At 34.7% G+C, this 15,372-nt stretch overlaps 1 protein-coding gene across 2 annotated transcripts in view; it reads right to left on the minus strand.

Moving 5' to 3' along the window:
• Positions 1–13,759, minus strand: part of LOC118735376 (apoptotic chromatin condensation inducer in the nucleus) — a 68,453-nt gene extending 54,694 nt beyond the window's left edge. For both annotated transcript variants that reach the window (XM_036465096.1, XM_036465095.1), the window contains exons 1-2: positions 12,378–13,759; positions 12,101–12,317 (exon numbers count right to left, since the gene is read on the minus strand). In XM_036465096.1, the coding sequence (XP_036320989.1) occupies positions 12,101–12,317; positions 12,378–13,597 (1,437 nt within the window). In that variant the 5' untranslated portion in view covers positions 13,598–13,759. The remainder of the gene's footprint in view (positions 1–12,100; positions 12,318–12,377) is intronic.
• Positions 13,760–15,372: the final 1,613 nt, after the last annotated feature.

Raw genomic sequence — 15,372 nt, forward strand, 5'->3', positions numbered from 1 at the left:
CGAGGCTTCGCCATGCGCTGAATGTATGTATATGTCTGTACATTTATGTATTTATTATATACATAAAAAATCTTGTCTAAATCCGTTCAGTAGCGTGGTTGAAATATCTCGCCTTTCCTTTGTACTATGTATAGAAGATGGTGATTTTAAATAGGTGGCAACCCTACTAAAAAAACTTGAAGTTTTTGTACATGCGAAGGCCATGCACTTTCATTTGATATCTCATTTTTTTATCCAACGGTTGGTGAAGATCTTGTAGTTTTTAAACAGGTGGCAGCCCTACTCAAAAAAATAATACATTATTACACATCTAGAGGCTAAGTCTTTTAATTTGACGGTGACGGTGCACAACTGACGTCTACACTTATTAGAATTTAATAAAATAATTTGCTTAACAAGTGGCAATCCTATTAAAATTCTAAATTAAAAAGGTCACTCTCCTATCGATACAGAATATATTAGAGAAAATCTCGTCGAAATCCGCTCAGTAGTTTTCGAGATTACCGCGTACAAAGAATCTCGACTTTTCTTTATACTATGTATAGATTATAAATATTAAACAAACAAAAGAAACCCAAAACTGGTCAAAATTTCATACATAAATAAAAGATATACGTTTTTTTTGCAAAATTTATATTTTAATTTTTTATTTTATTGTAAGTAAAAATAATTTGGAAATCATAAGTGGGTCATAACAGCCTCCGCACTCTACGGACTTTATCAGGCGCTAACTATCTAGTCAGGTTGGGATGAAGGTGCCCACGACACAACTAAATATTCGGGTTAGTGGTGGGTGCGCAGACTAAATCGTAATTTTATGTGAAGTGATGAAAAATGTTTTCACTTCACGTTTTCACAGAACATTAATTGCCCCCTGAAAACAAAAATGGTATCACATGTATATGTGTATAAAAACAAAAGTTAAAATACTTCAAAAACTTACTGACAAGTAAGATGATAAATTTGTATGACAAATATTGCGGATAATCGTTCGCATAAACTTTGCATCAAAATTTCTATGCTTTGAAACGTATCTTTTGAACACAAATTTTTAATAAATCTTGAGACTAATTATTTTAGAATTAAAAGTCAGTTTATATTAAAAAATATATGTAGAGTAATAAGAAATTTACACGATTTTAATGAATACTCTTAGCTGCCAGTTAGATCAACATGCATATTGGGCAAGAATGATAGAATACAAGATTGCGCCGTCCTCGCGGCGATGACATTTCTGTGCAAAAAAAACAAAGCCTATTAGATGTGAAAAGAATAATAACAACGATAAAAAAGAATGAAAGAAGTGTGAGAAGCAGGGAATGTTTTCAATTTGAGCAAAAAATGCTTAAAGACCGTTGTAAAAAGGTAAGGTGTAACTCAGTTAATGGACTATTAAAGAAAATAAAATAATAATAAGAAATTTACACGATTTTAATGAATACTCTTAGCTGCCAGTTAGATCAGCATGCATATTGGGCAAGAATGATAGAATAAAAGATTGCGCCGTCCTCGCGGCGATGACATTTCTGTGCGAAAAAAAACAAAGCCAATTAGATGTCAAAAGAATAATAACAACGATAAAAAAGAATGAGAGAAGTGTGAGAAGTGTGAGAAGCAGGGAATTTTTTCAATTTGAGCAAAAAATGCTTAAAGACCGTTGTAAAAAGGTAAGGTGTAACTCAGTTAATGGACTATTAAAGAAAATAAAATTTTTAAAAGTAATAAACAGGAAGAGATAGGTGCACACAAAGTTAAGTTAAATATTTATTATACCCAAATTCATAAAAAATTAAGAAATCGATTTTTTTATAAAAATGTCACTGTATAGAGATATTTAAATATATTTTATTTTTTATGAATAAGGCCATGAGCATATACCGTTTTAATAAATAAATCTTGCAGCGTAATGGTATATGTATATGTTGATATTTTTTGGTTGGCGAAATATGTATGCCAACTAAATAAAAAAGCATATAGGAGTAAATTTAAAAAAAAAAATTTAGATATTTAATGGCGCAACACTGCTACCCTTTTTGTCGCACGAAACACTCTAATACGTGCTTGTCATCTATTTCTTCTCCTTCCACTTTTCGCTATTTTACATTTCTTTTATATTAACTTCATTTGCATTGTCATATTTTTCATATTCGTTTTAGGTTCGACATACTGCTATTTCATAATTCTTTCATTCTCATGTCATCTATCCTCCACTTCTTTCATTCTAATGCCGTTCGCGTCGTCGAACGTGCCTGTCAAACACTGCCGCCATCATGCTTTTCAGTTTGGCAGGCACGTCCGCTGTTTGGCATGCACAACCGTTGTTAGAAAGAAAATAGACAAAAAGGGGCAGAGGATTCAATACTTGTAAGTATATACGAAGTTTGAAATCGACGATTTGCTCGATGCTCTTTGCTCGCCGCTCCACTATGCGCTTAGCATAAGTGAAACTGCCTTTAAATATTTGTGTCATGATTAAGTATGACATTCATGAACAAGCAAAACGATGTAATTGAAAAGAGCCACATCATTAAAAAGAGTGAAAGTATCGAAAATTAAAAACAAGGTTAATTGAAAAAATTCGGAATTAACCCAACTCTAGTTTCCTTCTGCCGGTTGATCAGAGACTTTTAGTTGTAGTAAATTTTGCACCCAGGAAAGATATAATGAAGATTCTGTCATGTAGAAATTCAATTAGGTGAAGCTACTAAAGCTCAACCACATAATTTTACGAAATGAAAATTCATTGCAATTCAAGAAAATGTATCTTTTGCAGTGTTCACACATGGGGGAATTATACCAGCTGAAGTAATTAGAGCGAAAAGAAAGATTTTGACACTGCCTTATTTGAAATTTTTCCTTTAAAATTTGACATACCGTGTACAATTATTACAGGTATTGTCTTCCGAGAGAGCGCATGTGGCTTCTAAACATGTATACACATCATGGTACAATAATTACAGATATTGACTTCCCGGAGAGTTTTGCTTCACACCGAAATTCGTGCTCCCTTATTTTCATTTTGACGCAGTTCAATGTTTATTCTTTTACTTTTATTTGGCTCTGCTTTTTGTTTTCGCTCAATTTAATTTTTATAATTTTTCAAAACAAAAGGAAAAACGTTTGTAATGAAATGAGCTATAAAAATTTTGAATTTATTTACAAGCAAATGTTTTTTACCGGCTTTAGCAAATTAGATAAGTGCTATGCAAGATGGTTTGTTTAAAAAAATACGTGTACATATATGGTATATGTACGGTGACCACAAATATATTTTGAAAATGCAGGACAAAATTTTTACATGGAAGAAAATGCGCAGCACCGTCAACAAAACAAAATTGTCGCCCCTGTTTTTTTTTCAAAAATTTTTAAAATCGGATTTAGACGTAGAATATGCTATATTTTTTTATAAAAAATTAATGAATATTAAACAAACAAAAGGAAAACCGTAACTAGTAACTATTAAAAGGGTGCGCTTTCAAATAACAACGAGTGTATATTTCTTAATTATTAATGCAATTTCAAACTTTAAACATAAATCACATTTGCTTCATTGGTATTAATCTTTTTGTAATGAATATTTACAAAATTATAATAAGGCATATTACATTTTACTTTAAACGAAATATGAACCTCTGTAAAGCAAATTTTTTAGGCAAACTTTGGGTCGTTGAACACGAAAATAATACCCATGGTTTCAAAGAAGTGTTTTCGAGATTTGTTCGAAAAACGTATTTTTAGTACTTTTTTCAGTTAATCGTCAATATCACATGAAACGACCTAAATCTCGAAAGGTATTGATGGGCCCTTTGCAAAAGTATATAATTTGTGCAGATTGTGTTCCGTAACATCTACATTTCTCATCAGATTTTCATTTACTGTAAAAAGAAAATGATTGAAATTTTACTTTTTTCGATTTTGGTCGCTTGTAACAGTAATAATTTTCTATAGGGTAGTTTAAGGAGCTTTTCGGCAAATTTTCATCAAAATCGGCAAATATATTTTTGTAAGAGAACTATAGGTCGCTTATGTTGATTGAATAATTTTTAGCATTTTAATTTTTTGTACCAAAAACACGTTTTTCGAATAAATTACGAAAACGCTTGTTTGAAAAAAAAATTGGCTTGGAAAACATTTTTTTTTTCTTAAGCGATTACCACACAATTTGTAGGACAGTGTTATTGATATATTTGACGCTGGTCTTCATTTTCTCGTCATCCATTGTCCATAACCGTACAAAATTTAGAACACATTGACTGGTTGAACCTTCAAAACCAGCTGCTTTTATTTCGATTAGGAAAGGTGAATTTTAAAATATCGAAGAAAATGCGGGACAAATGCAGGACACTTGGGAAAAATCAGTACATTTTGGGGGTTTTCTGTTTCGAAAAACTGCGCAGGACAGACTTTTAAAAAACAGTACGGTCCTGCAAAAAACCGAACGGATGGTCACCGAAGGTATATGGGGTATGGAAATATCCCTTTTTAACTAGCAGTGAACCTTTCAGTGTGGGCAACAATGATATTTTTTTAAATAGGGCAGATCGGAATATGCGCTCTCTGGGAAGACAATACCTGTAATTATTGTACCATGTATACACATAATATTGTTTGGCGGTAAATTTAAATACGCTCTTCTCCCCCTTCATGCTGGTTCTTGATGTTACCCCTCATCTACCTCCTAAATGTGCCAAGCCAGCTCCTAAGTGCAAGAGGCTCCTGGGAGGCACTTTGCCTCTAAACTAGACTATAAGGGAGCACGAATTTCGATGTGAATTAAAACTCTCTGGGAAAACAACACCTGCAAAAGTTGTACCATGAAGTCATGATTCTTTTACTTTAAGTTGGCTTTGCTCAATTAATTTTAATTTTTCCAAACAAAAAAACGTTTGAAATAACGTGAGCAAGGCGAATTAATGTAAGGTGATAGCAGGAGTACAAAAACAAAAGTTTACATGTATTTTGTTTTTGCTTTGGCGGCATAAACTGTCAAAATCTATAAGAGTGTGTGTAGAAATTCAAGCAAAATTTTTCAATTTGATTCAGAAGCCGTGCGGCGAAACACATACACAAAATCAGCTGAGCTAGTAACACCACCTTATATAAATTCGCCTTCAACGTGAGCAATAAATAGGTTTGATTTGTTTACTAAGCAAATGTTTATTTATCGGCTTTTGCAAATTAAATAAGTTCTCTGCAAGATGGTTTGTTTAAAAAAATACGTGGACATATATGGTATATGGCAGGGGTGGGCAAGGCCGAGGCCGAAAAGAGCCACATCTAAATTCTAAATGATACAAAGAGCCACACAAAAAAAAATTTATTTTTTACATAAAATTATTAGAAATGAAAAACATTAATTTTGTTATAATTCTAATGTACGTGAGATAAATATTAAGGAAAATTCAAAAGATCTCTTTGGCCAAATTTTCAAAATCTGGTTTTACGTCAGTAAAAGCCGCTCGTAACCGTTCTGTTAAATGTTGGTTAGTCAATAGGTACGTTCGCTCAAAATCTCCAGTAAAAAATGTCCAACAAGAAAGTTCCGGCGAAATAGAATATTTGCAGAAACTTGTAAGTTAGACGAACACATTTTAGAAATTTTGTTTACATTCAAAAGTATAAAATTGACAATGTAAGAAAACAAATCCCGAAACCTTATCATGACACAGTTCACTGACTAAACGAACACTGAGAGAAAAATCAATCAAAAAATGGTTAATTTTACCAAATTCAAACTTGAAAAGGAATCAACGTAACTTTTGGTTAATATTAACAATGCTTGGTTGTTACCCTGCAGTGAAATCCAAAACTAGTCAGGAAAAATACTAGTTTACAACTAGAATTTCCTGACAGAGACCGAAATAGTTCGAAAATGACCAGACTTATCCCAAGTACAAAATGATTTATTCATGCCGTTTTATTTGACTTCGACAATTTAATACAATAAAGTACACAAAATATTATAACTTTTATTTTGGTATATTGTAAGCCATTAAATCGAATACGTATTCAATTATACCAGTCCTGTTAAATAATGATTAATATTCATAATGATTTTTAATTAAAGCATGTTTTTTTGGATAACCGTTCAATGATCAAATACCGTTATTACCACCTTTTTAATAAGTAATAATTAATTACTTAAACAAAATGTTAATTAATTCATTAATTACTCACTATTTTGTTATTTTTGATCATTTTCAATTATCTATGACTTTTTTTATTTACACGATTAAAAAATTTGATTTGATAAATTTCTATTACCAATCAACAAGCCAAACTATAGACAAAAATTAAGAATATTTAATAACTGCTTGAATTATTTATTTATTTTATTCTTATCCAAATCTCAAATTTTAAACATTAATTATTACTTTTATAAATTTTTAAAAATAATAGACTGAAATGTGCAAAGTTAATGAATTTAATTTATTTTAATGAAAACTTTTCTTTTTATTTTAGTTACCTCAAAAATGATCAAAAGAATTCATTTTATTTTTTACTAAAATGTTTCCTTTTGCATATTCAATATTATTAAAAAAGATAAAAATATAGTATTTTTTTTTTATTGTATATTCATGAATTTATTTTATTTTTTGACTCCCAAAGTAGTGATTTTGGTCCATAATTAGCCTAGCATTTTTCTGTCTGTTGTGAACTAGTATGAGACTGGTATATTTCTGACCGAAATCTAACAATTGCCATCTCATAGGACATCCCCATGTTAAAAATACCAGTTGATTGCATGGAAAAAAGATAGTTGGCTGACTAGTTAGGCATGCGGTTCATACTAGTTGTGAGGTAGTTTACAACTAGTTCATTTGACTACAGGGTATTTTCAACAATGATTTGGTAATATTAACCACAATTTAATTTACATTAACCAAACTTTTGGTTGGAGATACAAAACAAAATTTTGTATTATCATTTTAACATGTTGCCTCTGCAACAACAGAAGCATCTCTACACACTCAGCTACAGCTGCTCTATAAATGTGCCTTTAAATGTTCCAAGTTGAATCAATTTACTTCGTTGTTGTTGTTGTTGTAGCGGCTACAACAACTCCGCCCAGATCGGTTGATATCTCAGTCGTTGTCGTCAAGTTCCACTAACGGCAGCCTTAGGAAGCGTGCAGCCTCTATCGGGTCGATCCACAAGGACAAAGCCGTTAGGGTTGTCGGGTTTTCCGGGCATGCGAAGAGATGTTTCGAGTCATGTGGGGTCTCTCCGCATGCCGGACACTCATTTGGCACATCCTCATTCAATCTACTTAGAAAAGAGTTTAACCTGCTGCAGTAGCCAGAGCGAAGTTGGGCTATTGTCGTTCGTGTCTCCCGAGGCAGATGAACTTTCTCTCCGAACTTTCTCGCTTCTTCACTGCAAAGTGTCTAGCCCTCTCCCCTACAAAATCCTCTGCGACCCTGTTCACAACCTGGAGGTCAGGCTACCGCTGGGAATTCACGTCGATGACACACCAATTCCGACGGTGAATAATCCCAAAATACTCGGAGTAACATTCGACAGCCTGCTCTCCTTCTCTGCGCACGCAACCGCTATTGTCAATAAAGTACAGAGCCGCAACCAGGTACTCAAGTCGCTAGCCGGCAGTACTTGGGGCAAAGACAAAGAAACTTTGCTGGCAACATAAAAGGCAATAGGCCGGCCGGTTTTAAGCTACGCAGCACCAGTGTGGTCGCCGGGGACTAGTAGGGCGCAGTGGACGAAGCTACAGACTGTACAGAACACCGCACTCAGGACAGCGTCAGGATGCCTCCTGATGTCGCCAGAACATCACCTCCACAACGAGGCACAAATGCTCCCCATAAAGGAGCACAACATAATGCTCTGCAAGCAGTTTCTGATCGAGAGCCACTGAAGTGGCCACCCAAACAGACAGCTGCTTGCAGAGGAGCCCTGGCCTAGGCACGTCAGGAGGCATCTATATGAACTGACGGACGAAGTCCAGAGGTTCATCAAGCAACCGAGGCCCTGAACGGCATTCACAGGGAGTCAGTGAGATTCTAGACCTGTGAATGCCGTTCTAGGCACACCACCACCGGATATAGACGAGACGGAGCTTCATCTGCCTCGGGAGACACGAACGACAATAGCCCAACTTCGCTCTGGCTACTGCAGCAGGTTAAACTCAATTTTCTTCGTCGTTTGATTTGGTTCTGCACTTCACAGAAGCTTTTTCGTAATTAAAAAAAAAAAAACGAAAACAGAAAAAAAAATAAAAATTTTGTATCGCACTGACGACATTCGTACTGAAGCCAACAAATAACAGCAAGCGAATGTTCAACTTGAACCACATTCCTTACAATCGGCTTATTGACCATGAAAAAATCAAACCATAACTAGGTTGAAAAAACCATTGTGCTTTTAGCTCAGTGAATAATTACTTCCTTCTTACAAGTTTAATTAGTCGCATTTTACTATTTTAACTTTCAAACTATCAAATTCAATTTAGGGATTTGCGTAAATTCCAACCAGCTGTTTTCGATCAGCTGTTTTCTTGTTGGCAAAAATTTTTTCAGCAGAAACTAACAGCTTCCTCTCAAAATGAAATGTCACTTTGCTCTTTCAATTTTCAACAGCGGATATTTTAAATCTGGTACTTGTTGCCGGAATTCAAGCAATGGTAAAGCTTTATGTTGCATTTCCAGTATCTTCTTTCAATTCCAAAAACTCCAACTTTTCTTCTTTCGCTTTTCTTAAAAAGGGGTATTTCGGATATTGTATGTAAATTCATTCTCAATTAAGTTACATAAAAGGGTGTGTATGAAGTATGCAAACGTACATTTAAATAATTTCAAATCGGCAAACCTTTATTCAAAATCTGTTTTTAAATCATGTGCAATATTTTTTTCTAGACATGGAGATCATGAATAAAAAGACGTAGTTTAGCTTCGAAACTTAAAATAATTTGCGACAAATCAAAAAGATTTTTATTCTCTCCTTGTAGAGACAAATTCAAGTTTGCAAATGTTCCATCATATCGGTCATTCTCCGAATTGCAGGTAATGTTCGATCTCAATTTGCGTATGTGTATATAAAAAGGATACAAGTAATTTTTAGCAAAAAAAAACCGAATACAAAAAATCATATATATATATATTTGTATATATATTTCATGATCCAATGATCGGACCTGAATTAGATTAGTATGGGACCACCTCTGAGACACTACCTTTCCGATGCAAAAAGAATTATCTAAATCGGTTGACGTGGTCCAAAGTTATACGGTAACATACATAAAAAAAAATTATTCCGACGAACTGATAACCTCCTCCTTTTTTGGAAGTCGTTAAAAATAAAAAATTAAGACAATAAAAAAGAATATCCAGCAAAGAAATAAGTATTTTCAATAGTGAAACGAGCCACAATGATCTAAGCATAAAGAAAATTACAAGTAATTTTTAGCAATAAAGAAACCGACTTTAAAAAATATATATATATGTATATATTTCATGATCCAATGATCGGATCTAAATTAGATTAGTATGGGAGCACCTCTGAGACACTACCTTTCCGATGCAAAAAGAATTATCGAAATCGGTTGACGTGGTCCAAAGTTATGCGGTAACATACATAAAAAAAAATATTCCGGCGAACTGATAACCTCTTCCTTTTTTGGAAGTCGGTTAAAAAAAGCCGCACTTTGCTAAGAAAAGAGCCGCATTTGGCTCAAAGAGCCGCGATTGCCCACCGTTGGTATATGGTGTATAGAAATATCCCTTTTCCGTTACAGTAAACCTTTTAGTGTGGGCAACAATGATATTTTGCAAATAATGTAGATCGGAATATGCGCTCTCTGGGAATACAATATCTGTAATTATTGTACCATGCCATGACTATATGGCAGCCGAATTTCAGAAAGTAAAGCAAGTTTTATTACTTCACCTGCTTATTGCGCCATGGTTTTCACAAACAATTTAAAAGATATGTACATTTAAAATTGAATTTAAAAAATTTTAATATTTCATTATTTCATAACTCTTAGATTAAACTACAGTGATAGACAAAAGTCAACATACACCGCCTCTTTTCGTTGATTTGAAAGTACAAAAACTCTATTGAAAAATGTGTTGATACAGTTTTATTTGAAACCATTTTCTTATCACAATCAACTAAAAAAAAATCCATTCTTTTACATAAAATAAAGTTATGGTAAAAAAACGCAGAAACAGCGTTGACAAAAGTGTACATACAGAGCGAAGTTCATAGCTTGTAAACTGGTATGCTGTGTTGTGATAACGGTAAACTACCGTTTGTTTTTTTGTTTCCTTTTACTATGTTTGGTGCTTTGCTGATATTGAATTTAGTTGTGGTTTGAAGACTTATGCATCAACAATGGCTCCGCGAAAAGAAATATCAGTTGACGTAAGAAATTTGGTTATATAGCACAGAAAAGAAAACAAATCATATGGTGAAATTTCAAAAATTTTTAACTTGAGTCGGCTAACAGTACATACCATTGTAAAAAACTTTGAAAAGAGTGTTTCTACCGAAAATAGGCCACGCAAAGGCCGCCCGAGGAAACTATCTCGCAGAGACATCAGCTTGATTCTCAAAGAAGTGGACAAAAGTCCAAAAGTTACTGCTCCAAAAATAGCCGAACATAACAGGCACATCAAACAAGTGTGTCCACCCAAGAACAATTCGAAAAACTCTGAACAATAACGGTTTCCACAGTAGAACACCACGCAAAAAGCCTCTTATTTCTGAAAAAACCGTACACTTCGCTGGGAGTTCGCGAAATCACATAAAGAAAAGGAGATGGATTTTTGGCAAAAAGTTTTGTTTACAGATGAGTCAAAGTTCAATATATTCGGCAGCGATGGAAGGGCAAAAGTTTGGAGGAAAAAAATACTGCACTTAATCCGAAGAATTTATTATCAACTGTGAAGCATGGTGGTGGCAACGTAATGGTTTGGGGGGCTGTTGCGGCATCTGGAGTTGGAAGAATAGCATTTATTGAGGGTAATATGGATCGTTATCAATACAAATCTTTACTGGAACATAATTTGAAGCCTTCGGTGGATAATATGGAGCTTGGTGCAAGTTGGAGCTTTCAACAGGATAACGATCGAAAGCACATGGCACACATTGTTAAGCATTGGCTGCTCTACCACCGCAAAGCCCAGATTTATGGTTTCAAATAAAACTGTATCAACACATTTTTCAATAAAGTTTTTGTACTTTCAAATCAACGACAAGAGGCGGTGTATGTAGACTTTTGTCCATCACTGTATGTACATATATATTAATGGCCCTATTATTTATGGCTGATAGCCGATGGGCAACCATATACACTTAGGTCTTTTTTATTGCGGTACATGCGTTAGTCAGAAAGGCGAATAAAGAAAAAATCCGCATAAAAAGTTCTTTACTTTCATACAAAAACAGAGGATGCGTTCCAGCATTTTCAAAAACCGCATAAATTCAGATACTCCATGTAAAAAATTCTGAAAAACGGCATAAAATCCAGTGAGGCAATATTAACCAAAAAAAAAATATTTATTTCACTTCAAGACTTATTATTCGATGTAAAACTGAGCATTAATCAAATAAATAAAATTCAATCCGTATTTTAATCAAAAACAAAAAAATATATGTATATGAATTATGTAAGAATACAAAGACAAATTATTTATCAGAAGCATTGTCTCTTACGAAATGAAAAAAAAGTAATAAAAACTCTCAAAAAAGCAAAATCGCTACAGCGAAAAATGGTTTGAAAAACCGCATAAAAAGAGACCTAAGTATTTTAAAATTCGCATTACCTGCAGCAACTGGCTACTGACTGTCGGCTACTGAGTCTAGTAGCGTAATTTTCTGTTGCCCGCTTGTGACGATTTCGTTATTTGTTTACATAAATTGTTAAACACATTGGAGCAAAGTTGCGAATTACCTCGAAATGTACATATCAAAAAGGAAATTGGGATGTTGTCTGTGCTTTTCTGTATATTGAGATTAATCGCTATACATAATACTTAGTGCCAGCAACTAGACACCAGGTGCTATATATAATAGGGCCATAATTTTAAAAACATGTTTACTTTATTAATGAAGCAATATTGCAATCCTTTACACTTACCCTCTTTTCATCTATGCCATTTCGATCCCTATTCCAACCCATCCCGATAAGAACATTATCTCTATGACTTTCTTGACCAAAATTGGATTGTTCTTCTTTAGTAGATTGAATAGCACGATCCAAGTCACTCTTCCTTGCAAATTCTACAATTAAGCATTTTGGGTTAGAGACTGGCCATCGTACTCCATGTAATGCGTGACGGGTTTCAACGGCTTCACTAAAAATAAAATTAACTTTAGTATGACAAAAACAAAAATAACAAATTTCAAATGCATACTCTTCAGTTTCATATTGTACGTAACATTTTGATTTTATGCGATCAATCCAAAATCCCTCTTCCACCATTTTTCCCGTGCGAGCTAACAAGCCTTTTAACTGGAGCACGGTAAATGGTCGGACAAGATTTGTAATGAATAGTACATTACTAGGCTTTTTACTTGTCGGGCTCTGTTTTTCAACTTTTATATTTATTTTGTTAATAGTTTTTGGTGCGGAAGATAGCTCTATTGGATTGCGGTTAAGTTTTTCAGTACTATTTATAGTATTTATTTTGTGTGTTTCTCTTTCTGGAGAAGGTGTCTGTTCGCCTTCTTCGCGTTCAGAGTTTACTTCTTGTATTTCAGGGGACCCTAAGTTCAGTTTTGGAGCAGGATGTACGCCTTCAGGACGTTTTAATGTTTCAGTGGTAATCACAAGCAGTGGACTCCGATTTTGAACTGTTCTCTTTGTAATCCAGGTTCGCTTATTCGCCTTTGCCGCATCTGTTTTTTCGTCGGAATTGGTGACTTCACATTTAGGTGACTGAGAATCTGTCTTATTATTTTTCAAATCATCTGTAGCGTCAGAGCTACCCGCTTCAAATCCTTTGTTTATTATTTCATCGTTATTCGACTTTTCTTCTTCATTTTTATTTGAACTATCAACGTTTTCAACCATATTTTCATTTTTAGTTGATGCATCTTGTGATTGTAACTTTTCTTCATCTTGTTCCTCTGCTTGTATTTCCAATACATCTAATGGCTTCATAATATCAACATTAGTTTTCGGACTTGACGAGCACGAAGCAGCTTGTGCATCTATATCCGATTTTGGAGCTTGTTCATTGCTTGCAGTCACATCTGCACCTGGTTTGCTTTCATTTGGGCTATCTTCTTTTATCGAGCTGTTTTCTTCCGGGATAGCTTCGATTTTTAGGTCAGCGATAGTGTTCTGAGCTTTGCGTTTGGCGGGACTGCTTCGATCCTTTACCGGTGTACGATTACGTGAACGATTTCTACCGGGTTCAGCTGACGATTCCTCATTTGTGGGTTCAACGGGGCAATCCGCAGAGGGAGTATCCTTTTCTGCTTCATCCCCCGTTGGTGACATTTCGGGATGTGCGCTCTTTTCACTTGCAGTTTCAGATGTTTTGCGAGACCGACGAATCGTACGACGCGACGCCGGGGCAGGAGACGAAACATCAGTAGATTTCTTTCTTTCGCTTCGTCGCCGCATCATTAAACAAACGTTTAATATTTCACAATATATGCACAATAAATATTTTCAGCGCTAAATACCTAATTAAGAAAATAAACTTTATTTCCGTAAAACATTCACGACTTTTGAAAATTCAATACACCTTGCACCACTCTGTAAAGTATGAAAGGGAACCATCTTGTTTTAAGAGGTACATTCAGTGAATATCATTTTTCCACATATTGCCAGATCTAAAATATAACACAAGCGTTTATTAACGTGCATTTACACCTTTTGAATTTGCATACTATTAGGTAAGGCAAACCTAGCATGCTATAACCTGGGGCCGAATGACAGCTCTCGTTATTGTTACGATTATCCTTTATGAACGAACGACACAAGATCGTGTAAGAACAAGAGAGTGAAAAAAGCCAACTTTTTAAGAGGGTTCTACGCCATCTTGTTTCACTGGAAAACTTGCGAAAATTAAACAAAGCAAAGAAAACAACGAAAATCAGCTTATCAAGTTTATTCAGTAAAATCGCTGGAGAAATTTATCAGAAATGTGTAAACGAGTCTCCATACAAATTTGGACAGTTCAATTATAAGGTTTACACAATTATAAGTTTATACGGTTTACAATGCATTTATAAGGTTTGATGAATACCCTTATAGAAACTAACTCACTAAGGGCCAGTCTTTCAGTGCACGGCCGTGGTTTAAACTAAGTTTAAACGCCCGATCTGGCTGGTTTAAACTAAGATCAGCCAATCAAATGTCAGTCAGCTGTTCAATTTAAACTCAGTTTACTTAACCCTACAGTAGGCAGAACCGCCTCCAGACCGTCGTTAACTAAACACCTTTTTAGTGCACCTATAATAATTTTTTTCTACATTCGTAAGGCACGATCTTTAGACAAAAATAGTACCCTTACGGCAAAGTAAATTTTAATCCGTTATGTCAATCCGTTTTATTTTAATCGGCAGTTGAATTACAGATTTTGAAAACACGGTTAAAATTAACTATTTCTTGCTATTTAGTACTTTCGTAATTAAAAAAATGTTTTCTTTTGAAAAATTTTTTGATATAAAAAATTCGGTTTATTTCGTTGTTAAAAGCACCATATTTTAATATAAGTTTTATAATTATGTCACCATTTGAAATGGAAAAAATTGCTTTCGAACACAGACCGTCTACAGACCGGCTTGCCGACATATAAAAACCCAGTTTGCATTTTTGACCGTCTGCAGACGGCATTGCCGGTTTGTAGCACGGTGCAGCGAACAAAGGTGGCGCCGTCAGTGGTACCGCTACTTTGGTTTTGCCCACGGTGGAGAGAATACAGAGGTGGCGCCGATGACGATACCGCTACTCGGCTCTCAGTGATTTTGACAGAATCAGCTGTTTTGGTGACGTCATAGTAGAGCAGACAGCAGTAGTGATGTGCTGAGTCAATACTTCTAAGTACCCAATACTCTCGATACTCGGTACCGAAACATTTAGGTTTCGAACAAAAGCGCACATAGGCCAAAAATATGGAAAAAACGCCTAACAAAACCCGAATGTAAGAGTCAATAGAGCTTTTTTACTGATTCAAATGAAAGATGTATATATGTCGGTTCGATGCCAAGAGAAACCCTTACTTGTTTGAAGCATTTTTGTTCCAGCTGAATCGGACGATATCATTTTTGTAGGCCTGGGACAGATTCTGTAACCAGTTAACGACAATTTTCGAATCGGTATCGATTTTGTCGACGTTTGATATCAAATATTTGTAAGTCAACAAGTGCGATATCGATGAGAAACTTGTCGCTAGC

The sequence above is a fragment of the Rhagoletis pomonella genome, unplaced genomic scaffold, assembly GCF_013731165.1.
Source record: "Rhagoletis pomonella isolate Grant_MI unplaced genomic scaffold, Rhpom_1.0 Rhpom_scaffold_00003, whole genome shotgun sequence".
Classification (NCBI taxonomy): Eukaryota; Metazoa; Arthropoda; class Insecta; order Diptera; family Tephritidae; genus Rhagoletis; species Rhagoletis pomonella.